Raw genomic sequence first — 14,325 nt, forward strand, 5'->3', positions numbered from 1 at the left:
GCTTCTGGTTGTTTCCAGTTTGACCAATAAATAAAAGTCTGAAAAACTCTCCAAACTGACCAATGACCCCAGCAAGAAGGAATTTTGGGATGGGCCCCTTCTGTTTCTTAAAGAAGAGAACAGTTCATCTCTACAATGGCAAAATACGTAAAGAAATGATAGCAAACAAAGCTAACGAAGCATGGTTTGGAGGCACTTTGGCTTGGTCTTTGTTTCAGTGGAAAGCTTTATCTTAATTAAAATAAGTGCTTAGCATAAGGTTTTAAAGTAAGCAGCATCCAGTTTAAGAAACCTATAACGCTTAGGTTTGGAACGTCCCGTACAAACAGGATTTGGACTCTTTTTTTGCCTTAAAATAAGGATGCTCAACTAATGGCAACAGCTTGGATTCACACCAGCCATGCCTGAGAGCTGTAATTACCCTGGCAGCCTGCTATTAAAATTACCTCTCATGGGTCTCCTGCAGCCGCCTTTGTCACAGAAGTGCAGCGTGGTGTGGCCACTGTAATAGGACGCAGGCGCTTTACTCATGTGCCAGCGAAGCAGAGTCTGGCTCGCTTTGAAACTGAGGAGGAGCAAAGGCTGAGGCTCCGGGTACCGAGGATGAGCTCTTCCAGTCAGCTGGTGATATATGGGCGGTGGGGGGTGAGGGGGGAAAGCACGCTCACCTAGTGAAGAACAACATACAGTCCTGGAATATCTCCTCGGGAAAAAAAATGTAAATCATCACTGCCTTGAAATATGCTTCATGGCTTCTATGGGTCCTTACAGCTAGGAGGGTTTTTCTAATATCTCATCTGAACTATCAAAATATCTGCCAGATAAGCATTACTAACATACGTTATATTATCTTTTTTCCCTAGGAAGTTCTCTTCCTCCGCAATTATACACAGACTTCAGTAATAGTGATTTTTTCCAAGGCACTTAAAGGAAGTACAGTCAATCCGGTTACTTGGTTGTGTGAGCATTCCTAAAACTCTCAGTTTAAACCTAAAAGGTTGTTATGGAACATCTTCCATGGCAATATGCCTTTCTGGGAACTTAAAGAACTTGTAGCTTTTTATTTAGTTTGATTTTAAAAAAAAGCCTAAAGGAGAAATCGGGTTGCTTATACAGTATCTTGAATAAAACCTGTACGAAGGTACAAATAATTTTCTAAAACATTTGCGTAAACAAGTTTCTCATTCTGTTTGTCTTTGCTGTCCTAAAGGTATCACAGTCCTTTGAAATTATACCGTAGCAATGTCATGTACATTGTTTAGTAAAATAACATTATTTTACATACAGAAACCTTTTAAGGAAAATGAGACTGCTAGCTGTTGAGCCACATTAATTTATTCATTCTTAATGCTGAGTTCAGAAATAATAGAACTTATCGCAAGTTCATACTTAGTGGTGAATAGAAACTGTTGTAAAATGTTCTTGAAGGTTCTTCCTTCTGGGACCTTATTGCTCTTTTTTGTAAGAAACAATTGATAGAAACATGGACTGGAGGTGGAAACAAAAGATGAAATGGTAATATCTGAAATAAAACAAATTTAGTGACAACATACCCTTTTCTGACTACAAATACGCACTCGGTTTTCATTTGTCCAAGACAACTCAGTAATTAATCACAGCCACCGAATAATGACATATTCCTGTGAGAAAAACATTTGGAAGTAGCAGGTTGGGATTTCCCTGCTAAAAGCAGAAAGTAAAATAAGAGTTTAAAAGGCTAAAGTAATTAAAAGGGTGCAGAGCTCAGGGATTTGAGATAGAGGCTTTTTATATTTAGTACTCCTTGTGTGTTCTTACATAAGAAATGTTCATTAGGATGAAGCTTGGGCTGATTTCCCCTTACAGTCATCCTCACAGGCAGCAGCTCTTCTGAGCGGAGGTCTCCCAGCACAACCAAACTGACAGTGACTGGAACAGGATTTTAACTGTGAGCCCAGACCCTAGACCAGTTCCCTCCAAACTGGTGTGAGATAAGTAGGTAGCCAGAGAAAAGGATTAAAAGTTCTGCCTAGAGAGAAGGTGAAATACTGCCTTCACAGCTCTTTACAAAGAAAGTAAGTATTGTTTTGCTGTATGTAAGAAAAAGTTACCTTAGATATTATTGCTATTATAGGACATGATTAAAAAAATTGGGAACTTAGAACATCTCCTCATGCATATATGGCTTCCCCAAAACCTGCTCTATCATTGTGAAACGCATCTACTTAATTCAGCAAAACTAATACAGAAGGGAAACACGATTTTCCAACGGCATGCAAACGTTTATAAAACATGAGTATTGATCTTCATTACTGCCTTACAGTAGCAACCATGTTGTATTTGCTTAGGCAACACTTCCACTGGGACCAGTTCCTTGAGCGGGCACCGTGCCTGCCGCTGGAGTTCGGGCGCAGCCTGCTCAGCAACATTGGGGCTGGGGCTGTAGGAAGCACCTCTGGAGCCTGTGTCCTTCTCCAGCAACAGGCCATCAAGGAGAGGGAAGATGCAGCATGTGCAGGGTAACGGCAGGCGTGAGGAGTTACTGTATTGCCCTTTGCTTTCCGCAGGAGACAATGATGGACCACGCGCTGCGCACTATCTCCTATATCGCTGATATCGGTAACATCGTGGTTCTGATGGCGCGCCGCCGCATGCCGAGGTCGGCTTCTCAAGACTGTATTGAAACGACACCTGGTGCCCAGGAAGGAAAGAAGCAGTACAAAATGATATGCCATGTCTTTGAATCAGAGGATGTAAGTAAATGGGATTACATTTATTATACAACATATGTCATTTCTAGAATCTGAAACGACATCTAATTTCTTGGATGAATTTTTGTTGTCAGTAATCTTTTCTGAGTGACGCTGCAGGTAATCTGTGGAGACATTCGCCAGTTGTTTGCCTGTACTCGTATCTCTTCTGCCTCCACAAATCCATGTCACAAATTCATGTCTACCTCTCAGTCCCAAAATACCCACTCTCTGTCTCATGTATTACAGAATCACTTGTGTTCTTTCAACAATGCTTCCCCAGATGCTTTGCTTCCTCATTATTTGGATGTGTTGGATTTTGCTGGAAGTCAGTGGCCATTTATGGCCAAAATTAATTTATGAGCTATCGCATTGATCATCCATCCTGTATTGGATCCTTTAGTCCAGCAGGTTGGCCCATAATGACACACATATGCCTCCAGACACCTGGCAATGAGGTGGAACCGTTCCCGACCTCTTCCAAGCTGAAGCCAGGTTGCTGAGAACATCTCCCGATGTGGTGGGCCTGGCCAGGGCTGCCCTCTGTCCCGTCCATACTCCCTTGTGGCTTATTTACCTGTAGTTGGTATATGTGCTCTCAGACGGGCAACTTGATCCTTTGATCTTTAAGAACATGTTCGGCTCTTTATTTTTCCATTCTCTTTTTTCATCTGTAGCAAAGATTTAGAATTTTTATGTAAATGCAAGAGAGATAAGAAAGTTTAGTTCTCTGTATTTCTAGATATTTTTCTTCATGGCCAGAAGAGTTTAGCAATTGTAAAGTAAAAGGCTAGGAAGAACTCGCTCTCACTAGTCTCTCACAACAATTATGCAACAGAAAACATAGTTTTCTGTCATTTTATGCCATAAGATACTCTGAGATTCAATACCGTATTAGCCCTGAACTACTTTTTATTAAAATTCTGTTTAAAAAGGGAGTGACCGCTTCAGAATTTAGGTTCTAATTTTCACTTGCATCAGAAATACCAAAAGATGAAAGACCTCGGAGCCATTCTCAGAGTAGGATTGCAGAAGTACTGGTTGCAAAGGAGTTCTGTACACCTCTGCTGCATCCTGCTTCACCCAGGTGAAAATCGGTGGCATGCCACGCCCTTACCCCTTGTGGCAAAGGGAGATTACCTTGCTTTACAGCTTTGTACATTCAGGTGTGTTTTGGTAGCAAAATAGGAATTTGTGTCTGTTTCTGTCAGATCAGAGGACTTCAACCTAAAACAGCTGTAGAAAAAAATAACAAGCAAGGAAAACAGAAAAAGCAAAATTTTTTGTCTGTTTCTAACTTGACGTGAGAGACAGGTATTAGTGAGACATTGTTCTGTGAGACTGGCCGTTGTTCTGTAGGAACAGCTTTAAATGGAATTTCTGTCACATCAATTAAAAAAGAATTGAGTTCTTCGGTTCAGACAGTTGTATCTCACAGCTTGAATGTTTTTTTTTTTGAGCTAAGCAATCGTTCTCATTATTTTAAAGCAATTAAGCCCGTGAAAGAGAAATGTCATTGTCTAAAGGTTAGAGGACTGGGCTGGGATTGTTCTCAGACCTAGTTAGCTCAGCTCTGCCACTGCTTTGCTGGGGAGACCTTTTCAAGCAACTTAATTACATTATCTCTAAGTTGTACATAATGCTGAAGACTTTCATAAACATGCATAAAAACTTGGGAGATAGAGATGAAATTAAGATGTGACAACTGGTACTAGCACTGATGGAATAGACTATGACAGACCTGTTGGTTTTGAGGCTGCAGAACGGAGGCAAAAGCAATGGGACCAGCTACAGAGGGAACAGTGGCACTGGAGCTGGAAAAAAGAAGTCAGTAAGGACTGGTGATAAACTTTAATAATGGAATGATATAAATATGTTCTTGATGCCTTCTGTACTACCATACTACTACAAACCTCTTGGCATATTGATACGCTTTGAAAAGATGTTTTAAAATATGAAGGAACAATTTCTGACTGGCTAGGCTAATGACGTCCTTGATTTTCTAAAATCCTTTTCCAGTCAAGCAGGTTGGTGCTTGGGTGTCCTGCAGCACAAGTGAAACAAGAAAACCACCTTGGTGCATCAGAGAAGCACTGGGTATCTGCTGGGTAGGTTGCAAGCAGATACAGGTTTACAGCGTTATCCAGAAGCCCCTGTGCATTCATAATGCATTTTGCATGTACCTACTGTCTAAGAAAGTGTGTTGCATTTCCTGAGTAGTTTTATAGGTTTGATTAGTGGTATTTTTAGGGAGTTACATTTTAAGATGCAATTAACTCCTCGTCAGGTCATTGGGAGTTACTCATATGCACAGGATACAGTACCTGGAAACCACAAATACAGGAAACTCGGCGTGGCATCCTCCTGTGAGCTGCAGTAAACTCAGAATAGGGGAAAAAAAATAATTCCAGTGTAGAAAAAGTTGACTACAAATGCATTTACTTTTCTGTACCTCTGTTTCTCTGTGTTCCAGTGCCATCCAGTGGAACAAGAAAGTAAATTTTACAGCCATTCATTCTTTGCAGTGTGCTGAATGTGCACTTGTTAGTATTATCATCATTATCATTGTCGGTTTCTGTCATTTCTTTCTAATGTCTACATATTTCTGACACGTCCAAATACCAGTCACTGTAATTTTTCATTAATTGTGCTCACCGCATAGCCCACTGTAATGGGAAGTCATCTTTTATTGCATACTGTAGTAAAATGCATGCGCAGATAACTGCTCCAAAAATTAATAAAGACCCAGGGGATTTCAGAGTTGTTCTTAACATTAACAAGCTGTAATCGTGGCTCTGGCTGTGTTCTCAGAAGCCTCCCTGACATTGCTAGTCAGAGCGTTAATGGGAATAGCTACTGTGGATGTGCAGTGGGTAGGCAGGGCTGTCACTGGTTTGCTGGGAAGATGAGACAGGTATCATGGCAGTACTAGGAGAGCAGATGGTTTTGTTGAAGCAGCATTTTCAGCCCTATAAAACCAAGGTGGAGAAGCAGCAGGTGACACAAGCACCGAAAGCATCAGTGCATGCATGGCCACGCACGCATGTGCAAGCAGAGCACCCGTTCCCTCCTCATCCTGCAAACATGCCGTGCTCAGCAGCAGGGTTTGTGACAGCCTGCGAGCTCTGCTCCACGCTGGTGCCAAGCCAGGACCCTGCACTGTTTATTGGAACACGTACATAAATAGCATATGGCTGCTTGCTACTGCAACGTGCTGATGAAAGGAGATCAGCAGGGTTTTTAAATGGAGTCTGTAATTTGATTTTGGATGTAATGAATTCTTTCTGTACAACTGACCTTAAAGTGACTTTGTATCCATACTGGTGCAGCAGCTTTGCAGCATCCTTTATTTTGTCTCCGTCTTAAAATCCAGTTTCTCTCATTTGTGATGGTTTCAGCGGTAAACTGTTGACCAGTCGTTTCTCTGAGCTGTGTTTTGTTCTACATTCTAGGCACAGCTGATAGCTCAGTCAATTGGTCAGGCCTTCAGTGTGGCTTACCAAGAGTTTCTAAGAGCCAACGGAATTAACCCAGAGGATCTCAGTCAGAAAGAATACAGTGACATCATCAATACCCAAGAGATGTACAATGATGATCTTATACACTTTTCCAATTCAGAAAACTGCAAAGAGGTAAACTAGTTTTGAAATTTCATTTCAGATTGATCCATTTTTTCAGAGTAATACTGATGGAAATATCTTTTGGTGTTTTAAGGATGACTTTATATCTCAAAACGTGTTACTTTGTCGATACTGTGCTACTAAAACCAGCTTTGTAAGTTTTTCGAATTTCTTGTTTTTGTTTTCAGGGTCTTTCTACAAAAACAGTAGTAAAGTGCATTGACTCCTGACATAGATAAGCTGGGTGCTATTCGCAGTACATAGTGTCAGGTGTTTTTATGTTTTACCAATGTATTGATACACAAAGAGAGATGGCAATCCATTCTGATGCATGTTGAAAGTGATTTCTTAGGTAACAGATCGAGGACCGTGAGTCCAGGATGCTGTGGCACTGAGCAGGCCAGTTCCTCTTCCCCTATCAGAACACCAGCAGAACTCCCACACGAAATGTTGTTTCACACTCCTAATAGGTGAAAAGGCAAGAATTTCCCTCAAGTGCCCCAAATTACAGAAGTGTAACTACTTACATTTGATTTTGGATCTAACGGATTTTTCTGTACAACGGCCACACATTTCACATTTTACATTTCTTATAAAGGTCACTGTAACCCCGGGCATTCCAAGCGGGAACGCGGTGAGCGCAGCGGCACCCACATTCTGCTTGGTCTTACTTCGCTGCAGTGTGGCGGGCGCTGGGGCTGTGTTCCAAAGCTCAGGCTCCCTGAGCCCTAACGCAGTCCTGCTCTGAGATGAGCTGCAGCTTGGTTCCTCCTCCCGTCCCACCTTCCCTGCTCGTGTCTTCTGGTCTTCCAGGCTCTGTCATACGGGGCGGGGTGGTCCTGGGCAGAAAGCATTTCTCACGGTACCTGCTGATAGAAAGCGTATGATCTGATGTGTAGTTTTATACTTCTGCAGTCACTAGGACTCCGTAAGCTGTTCTCGTGTGCATATAAGCCTGGCAAAATATTTCTTTTGTAGCAATTAAGGGAAAGTTCAGTTGAACAGGTCTTGGTTTAACTTAGAATCAGAACAGAACAATAAAAATGCGTCACATTTCAGAGTGATTCAAGAGGTCATTATTTTTGTGGCACCTTTGCTTCTGGTTGGTTTATGGATGTTTGAGCAATGACAGAGTTGTGGCATACTGGTTGTTTCAAAGCCTTGTTAGATAGCTTCAACAAAAGTCAGCTGACCTTCGTGATTCCCCTAAGTAGGGATGTTCCTGTTGCTCCATGCATAGAAGAAAATAATTCACAGTATTTTAGGAGTATGTTCTCTACTTAAACTCTTACTCCTCTTCTCTAAAAGTTAGATATGCTATGATTACTGAGCAGTTAATGTCTCCATATCTGAGGAGAAGTCATCATTTACATTGCATCGACACATCAGGGATCTTCGGTTAACGTGCTAGGCACAAGTATATCCAATAATGTTAACAATATTAATAGCAACAGTAATAATCAAGAGATCCTTGGCTGAAAACAAGGACAGATCGACCCTGAGATCAAGAGACAACGTGAGCAGTGGTGGCAGAAGCGGAGCTGAACTCAAGCCTGTGCTCCAGGCACCGACTTGGTCACAAAACGTTACAGCCTGCCCCGCTGCCAGGCTCCAAGCAGGACAGAGGCATTCGGCGTTCCCTCATTTGATACTCAGTCCCACCGCGTTTCTGTAGCGCCAACCAAGGTGTTCGGGCTTTGCTTATTAGAAGGACCTATGTACTTGTTCAACAAAGAAGCGGAGTATACCCCTGAAAAGAAATAGGTATACATTACACAGTTTTAACAGGATTTTTCAGGTCTTGCTGCTACCTAATGGCAAAGAATAGAATTATTTTTGTAATTTGTAGGTGTTACTCAGGAACAGCTGAGATGGTAGTGCTCAAGTTTAGGTAATTCAAAGCAAAAAATATTATTCTGGTTTTTTTTCTTTTTAATTGCAGCTCCAGCTAGAAAAACAGAAGGGAGAAATTCTTGGGGTAGTGATTGTGGAATCTGGATGGGGATCCATTCTACCCACCGTTATCCTGGCTAACATGATGAATGGAGGCCCTGCAGCCCGTTCAGGAAAACTAAGCATTGGAGACCAAATTATGTCCATTAATGGGACCAGTTTAGTTGGTCTACCTCTTGCAACATGCCAAGGGATCATAAAGGTACCCCAAATTTACAACTATATGCTGTTATAGGCTGTAGATTGTAAGCCAGCAGAGATGGATTATTCTGACAAGTGACCCTGTAGAATACCAGCAGATACGATTTTTCATATCACTGAAAAAAAAAAAAGAAGAAAAATAAAAGAAGTAATCTGTCATTAACAAAAAGTAGAATTAGAAACAGAGATTCAGGGGTGACAATGTACAGAAACTTAGGGCTGGAGAATTTGACTGCAGCTTTGTTACTGGACTATAACAAATGAGGCCAGGTCCGAAAAACCTGTCTAAATCAAGTTTCAGGCTTTCCCCACAGGCTCCAAATTAAAATCCGAGGATTAAAAGCTACTATGCTTCTTCAGGCTCCATGTAGCTGAAATGGATGGAGGCTGATAGAGTGCAGAACAGAACAAGTGAGTATGTGGAGATTCCCTGGACATGACGGAATCTCAGAATGCATCATCTTTAGTCTCCAAAATTAAATCTAATGTCCGTGCAGATTTACCAGGAACAGCAGCAGCAGATTAATTAGCAAGACGCTGGTAAAGGGCAAGCAGTAGTCAGTTTGGGTTTTTCTTGAAAATTTTCTTGAAGTTTCTACAGTAATTTAAGGCAAAGTTTTGATACATTTTGTTGATAGCTTGGGAAATAAATGAAAGAGAGAAATGTATCTCCAAGTTAACAACAGATTTCTGTTAACTCTCGCTGTTCTTTCTCAGATCAGCTGCTTTACACTCTTGCAATTAGGAAATGACTAATCAAAGAGCAAATTAAGATCCATTCCAGAAATAATTAATTTTTGGAACATCTTACAGGGTCTCAAGAACCAGACACAAGTCAAACTGAACATTGTCAGCTGTCCTCCTGTTACCACTGTCCTCATTAAACGGCCAGACCTGAAATACCAGCTGGGCTTCAGTGTACAGAACGGAATTGTAAGTTTCTGTGTTCAGTGATTGTTTTGGTTTGTTTATTTTTTCTTTCAAGAAACACGCTGAAGTACTGAAAAAATCCTTGCACATGACCTCACTTTTTGTACTGTGATCCTGTAATTAATCAAAACTTTATAATCACATCTCTGACATGATGGAAATAGACAGCACCAGGAGCACAAGTACTGCCATTCCTGAGGGATTTTCCTGCATAACACAGCCACCAGATTTATAGTCCAAATCGTTTGGTGGAATATCTGGACCAGCTAATTCATGTATAATTGTCAGGAGTGTGCCAGAGCTGCAAGGAAAATAGTTATGCTGAAACAGGTTTTTAAAATTATAACAGTCTAATCTTAGCTCTGATCCTGTTTCTCTTTCTTAAATTTCAGCACACGTTCACCAAGACTTTTAATTTTTCTTTTGCTCTGCATAATTTATTTGGCTCACATGATAGTGGACAAGGGAACTTTATTATGACCTCCTCTTGTTAAAATTAAACACCTCTCGCTGCAAGTAATTGTAGAGGTTGTGGCCCAGGTGTACCTTCTCTGCACACCGCAGATTCCCTGCAGTAACGGCAACAAACAGGAGAATGAACGTGCCGGTGACATTCACCCAGTGCCGCTCAGGGTCCCTGTCTCGTAGTTCTTCCTTCCCAAGCCATTCTCCGATACCTTTCCAAAGCAAACTCCCAACACAACTAGCTCAGGTAGTCACCTGCTCTGTCTGGGGGCTGACTCTAGCATTAGGGACTGTCTGCAGTGCAGGACCATCACCATCTGCTCTTCCTCCAGTCTAGGAAAAAAAATAAATCAGGCTGCTAACACAGAAAACCACATCACAAAGGACGGTGGGCTCTGGTCCCCTGTTCTGTGAAACTCATCGATTGAAGTTGCCAGATTTCTGTTTGCCACCCTGGGAGGAGTCACAGGTAACTCCGTAGGATACAATTTATGGGTCTTACTGTGCTTTAGCAAACAGATGGCTCGTTGGTGGATTTTCAGCTCTGCTAGCCATCTCCAGGTTATTACCGTACCTGAGTTTTAAATGTTCCTACCTAAGATTACATCTCATGTTGTGGATGCAGTAGAGCTGGTCTAAAGAATGCTACTGGAAGCCTTGGTCCAGCTGGAAGCGCTCTGAAGTGGTAATAACTACTGCAGGCTGACATCCTTAACAAGCCGAGGTTTAAAGTATTTGTCATGATTGGGATTAATGCTCGAGTAGAGAGAGGTCTGTGAAAACATACAGAAAAATCACGTGTTGTGTATTGCTGTCCTCTTTGCCTGCGCTTAACCCCCTTGCACCTGTCCATATGGTTATTACTGGTAGTTCACTCTGTGTGAGCAAATCCTGAGTCTCGGGATAAAGAGGATGAAAGGGATGGGATCTGGTTTTACAAGCTCTCACAGAGGGTGCCGAGAACAGCATATCACACTCAATGAGGCATTGATTTATTTCCTAATTGCTTTCCTTTGTAAATCTAGTATGTTCAGCTGGTGCTGCGATAAAAAGAGAAAAACGTATTTAAGGAGCAATGAGCGATACTGTGCTGTGTTTGTCAGGTCTTTTAGGAGGCCTGTCACAGCATTGGTGGAGGTTGGGGCAGGGCAGGGGGAAGCCTCAGGCCAAGGCAGAACAGCAGCAGCATAACGTTTCCTCGCGTGGACGGGGCAGTGACGAGTCTGCGGGACGATCTATTCTGCTTCTCCCTGCTCATCATCTACATAGTTAGAGCCTTACTCAAGTGAATCCTGCAGACGTGGTGGGTTTCTTTTGCAGCGTGCTCACTCCATCTGCTGGTCCTTTGTCACACTCACCACACTGCGCCATCATCGTTCGTTCCATTTACATCAGCAGCATTTAGATGACACCCAATATAAAGTTTACCAGATTCAGCATAAAGATCCTTCTCGGATAACAAAATAAGAAAGCCTTGTAATACATTTCATTTATGAAGAGTCCGTGTTTGAATATCAAAGCCAATCAACAAAAAAGAGAGAGTAACATCTTTTGTTAGGCTGCCGCTACAGACAGGCTCGTAGGGCTGTAAATCCTTGTTTGGATAAAGTCGATCTTACTGCACCTAACGTTGGGAAATGTGACTCTGAAAAGTCTGTCTCCCTGGCAGTTCAACACTGGACTTCTAAAAAGCAGTTTTGTAACTGCCAGCAAGTTACAAATTACGAGAGGATTCAGAAATAACATCCTTGCTCTTCGTTGGCTCAGCATTAGCGCAGCACAGAAATAACTGGTTTGCCAAAACGGCTGTAATGAAGTATCTCCTCCTGCCATGCCATCGTCGTGCATGCACATCATGCACGTCACGCATGCAGCTGGCACTGGTGTCCTGCGCCTCCATGACAGTGGTTCTGCGGTGGCTGCTCTTTGCCCTGCCTCTCTCTGCGTGAGGCGCACAGCTGCTGCCCAGTGCAGCCCATCAACAGCCTGGGGACACCGGTACCACCTGCGCCGGGTTTGCTGGTGCCAGGGTATCAGGAAGGCGCAGAGACCAGGCTGCTGCAGGTGACACTTTTCTTTGGATATTCTGTGTCGTTTAATTAATGCAAAGCCTGAAGTTGTGCTTCATGGAGCACCGGTAGTGCCAGCTTTTGGGAGTTCTCCTTAGGGAACAGCACAGCAGCATAAATCAGTGTTAATTTTGCAAAACTCCCCTTGCACTAATGATGCAAATACTCTTCACGGCTCTTGAAAGCTACTGATGTAGTTTCATTGCAAAACCACAGCAATCCTGGGTGAAACTTAACAGAACAGCCAGCTCATGCTTTCTTCCTTGCCTTCGTTTATATTTATTTAAACTGTCTGGGGAAAAATATACAAGGTTTAAATAGAGTAATGTAGGAGTGAGATGAGGAGAAACATGGTTTAATAGGTTATATTTAAGGCATTTACACAGAATAAACAGTTAGTTTACCTTGCACTCTTCTGTCCGTAAGGTTTTGCTGCACAACGGGCAGTTGCAATAGAACTGACCGTGAAGCTGCTGAAGTTTCACCTCTGACACGCTGCAGCTTGTCTAAGGCACGTTACAGAACCTGTAACAGCTGAACAGATTGAACTTGTATGGTTTACACCTTTTTTTTTTTTCTTGTTTTTTTTTTTTTTAATTCAGTCACAGTAAATAAGAGTATAGGCTCTTGTTTACAAGAAGATCCAGATCAGTCATGCTTTATTTAATGATACAGCTGTCGCCACGTTCAACAAGCACAGCAGGCTGAGCAATCCTGGCTGAACAGAGCCATGTTCACTCGGTGCTGCTCAGCCTGAACGTGCCAGGCTGCCCTGCCCCGGCTGGGCTGCCTGCAGACAGCCCTGGGCACGGGCTGTAGTGCCGTGCCTTTCTTCCCGTCTGCTGTCTGCAGCTTACCAGGACCGGAGAGGGACCACGTTCCTGAATGAAGAGGCCGCTCCCCATGTCTGAGGCTGTTAGGAAGCGCAAGTTCACTGATGGTATTAAAAATGCTGTGAGAGCCAGGAGATGAAATGTGCCCTGGGCAGATGTGCAAGCCCTTAGCTCTTCCTTTATGCTGGAAGGGCGAGAGCTCACGTTTCCCTTCACTCTGACAGCTTTTCTTGCAGCTGGCTGTACGGCCTCTGTACTTGCTTTTACACTGCGACACACACATTTGCAGGGTTTCTTTTGGCACGTTCTGCTTTTCCTCCTTTCAGACCACCGCACACAATCCCCGACAGCAAGGAGCAAACTGCTACTCTACCAGGGAGCTGGACTGAGCAGCTTTCCGCGAAAGAGAAGACCATGTAGTACCGCTTATGTGTCAGCTGTGCGATTAGAAGGCGGGCTCCCTGCAAAACAACGTGTTGTATGGGGCAGAAATCTAAGATGCAATTTCTTTGAAGGGCCCTGATTGTGCCTTTATCTATAAAAGTCCATCAGAAGTGCTCTGTGAGCTACAGCAGGTAAAACTGAGCCACTGCTGATAGCATGGTGGAAGATAAGTCTTACTCAGGAGAAAGTTTGATTTTTCTAGAAGGCTGAGAAAGGCCTTTTATAAACAAAGAATAACTATATATTTTCACTCCCTGTGGAAGGGACTTTGTTTTTTTACAGCGCTGTTGTTTGTGACAAGGCATTTAAAGGAAATGCCAGTGTCATACAGACAAGATTCTGCTCAACCCCAGACCATGTGTCACCTTCAAGGTGTTCCAGCTTGTCCCTCTCTCCACGTGCCATGTTTCTGAATTAGATTACAAACTCAGCAGGACACAAGCCACATCTAATCGTGCTTGTAGTAAGCTCGGAGCAAATTCCCAGATCTCAGCAAACAGCTCTTCCCATCAGAGTCTAACCAGCGGCAGTACTGCAGCAGCCGCTGCTGGGTGCTCCAGCACTCATTTCCTCCAAGAACAGGTTTCTAGCGGTAAACAAAAGGTAAAGCCTTAGCACTGCTAAGCTCTGCGCAGTTCCAGAGCTTCAAGCTCTGCGTTATCTGCCTTCCGTGCTGCATGAGCTCAGCCTTCTACCTGGGTTCCCAACATGCTGCCTGCCTGCCCGGGGGCCCTGCTGCAGCACGGGGGCTGTTGCGGAGGGGGAAATGTTCTGTTACATTCCCCCTGCTGGACTAAGATTTTTCTTCTTGCCTCCCCATCACGCACGCTGCAGCCTCAGCAAACATTTAAGTAGCAGTGCCTGCTGGGACGGTGCCTGGGGAACGCAACTCTTCTTGTAGAATTACCCTTGTTACAGGGGGCATAAAAGGCAAAGCATGTGCCTGGTTCTTTACTGGTAGCTGCGAACCAGCGGCCGGACTCGCCACCTTCCTAAGCTCCCTATGGCCAGCGGTGCTGGAAAACACAGAGTCCAACCCCCGGCCGTGGGCAGGGACATCCCCCACTACATCGGGTCGCTC

At 43.4% G+C, this 14,325-nt stretch overlaps 1 protein-coding gene across 4 annotated transcripts in view; it reads left to right on the forward strand.

Moving 5' to 3' along the window:
• The window catches only part of APBA2 (amyloid beta precursor protein binding family A member 2), a 106,240-nt gene that overhangs the window by 87,842 nt on the left and 4,073 nt on the right, over positions 1–14,325 (forward strand). For all 4 annotated transcript variants that reach the window (XR_013929488.1, XM_080395588.1, XM_080395587.1 and 1 more), the window contains 4 exons: positions 2,547–2,732; positions 6,182–6,361; positions 8,292–8,504; positions 9,317–9,436. Coding sequence is in view for 3 of the 4 variants with exons in the window: in XM_080395588.1 (XP_080251714.1) it covers positions 2,547–2,732; positions 6,182–6,361; positions 8,292–8,504; positions 9,317–9,436 (699 nt within the window). In the remaining variant the exon portion in view is untranslated. The remainder of the gene's footprint in view (positions 1–2,546; positions 2,733–6,181; positions 6,362–8,291; positions 8,505–9,316; positions 9,437–14,325) is intronic.

The sequence above is a fragment of the Falco punctatus genome, assembly GCF_963210335.1.
Source record: "Falco punctatus genome assembly, chromosome: 7".
Taxonomy (NCBI): domain Eukaryota; kingdom Metazoa; phylum Chordata; class Aves; order Falconiformes; family Falconidae; genus Falco; species Falco punctatus.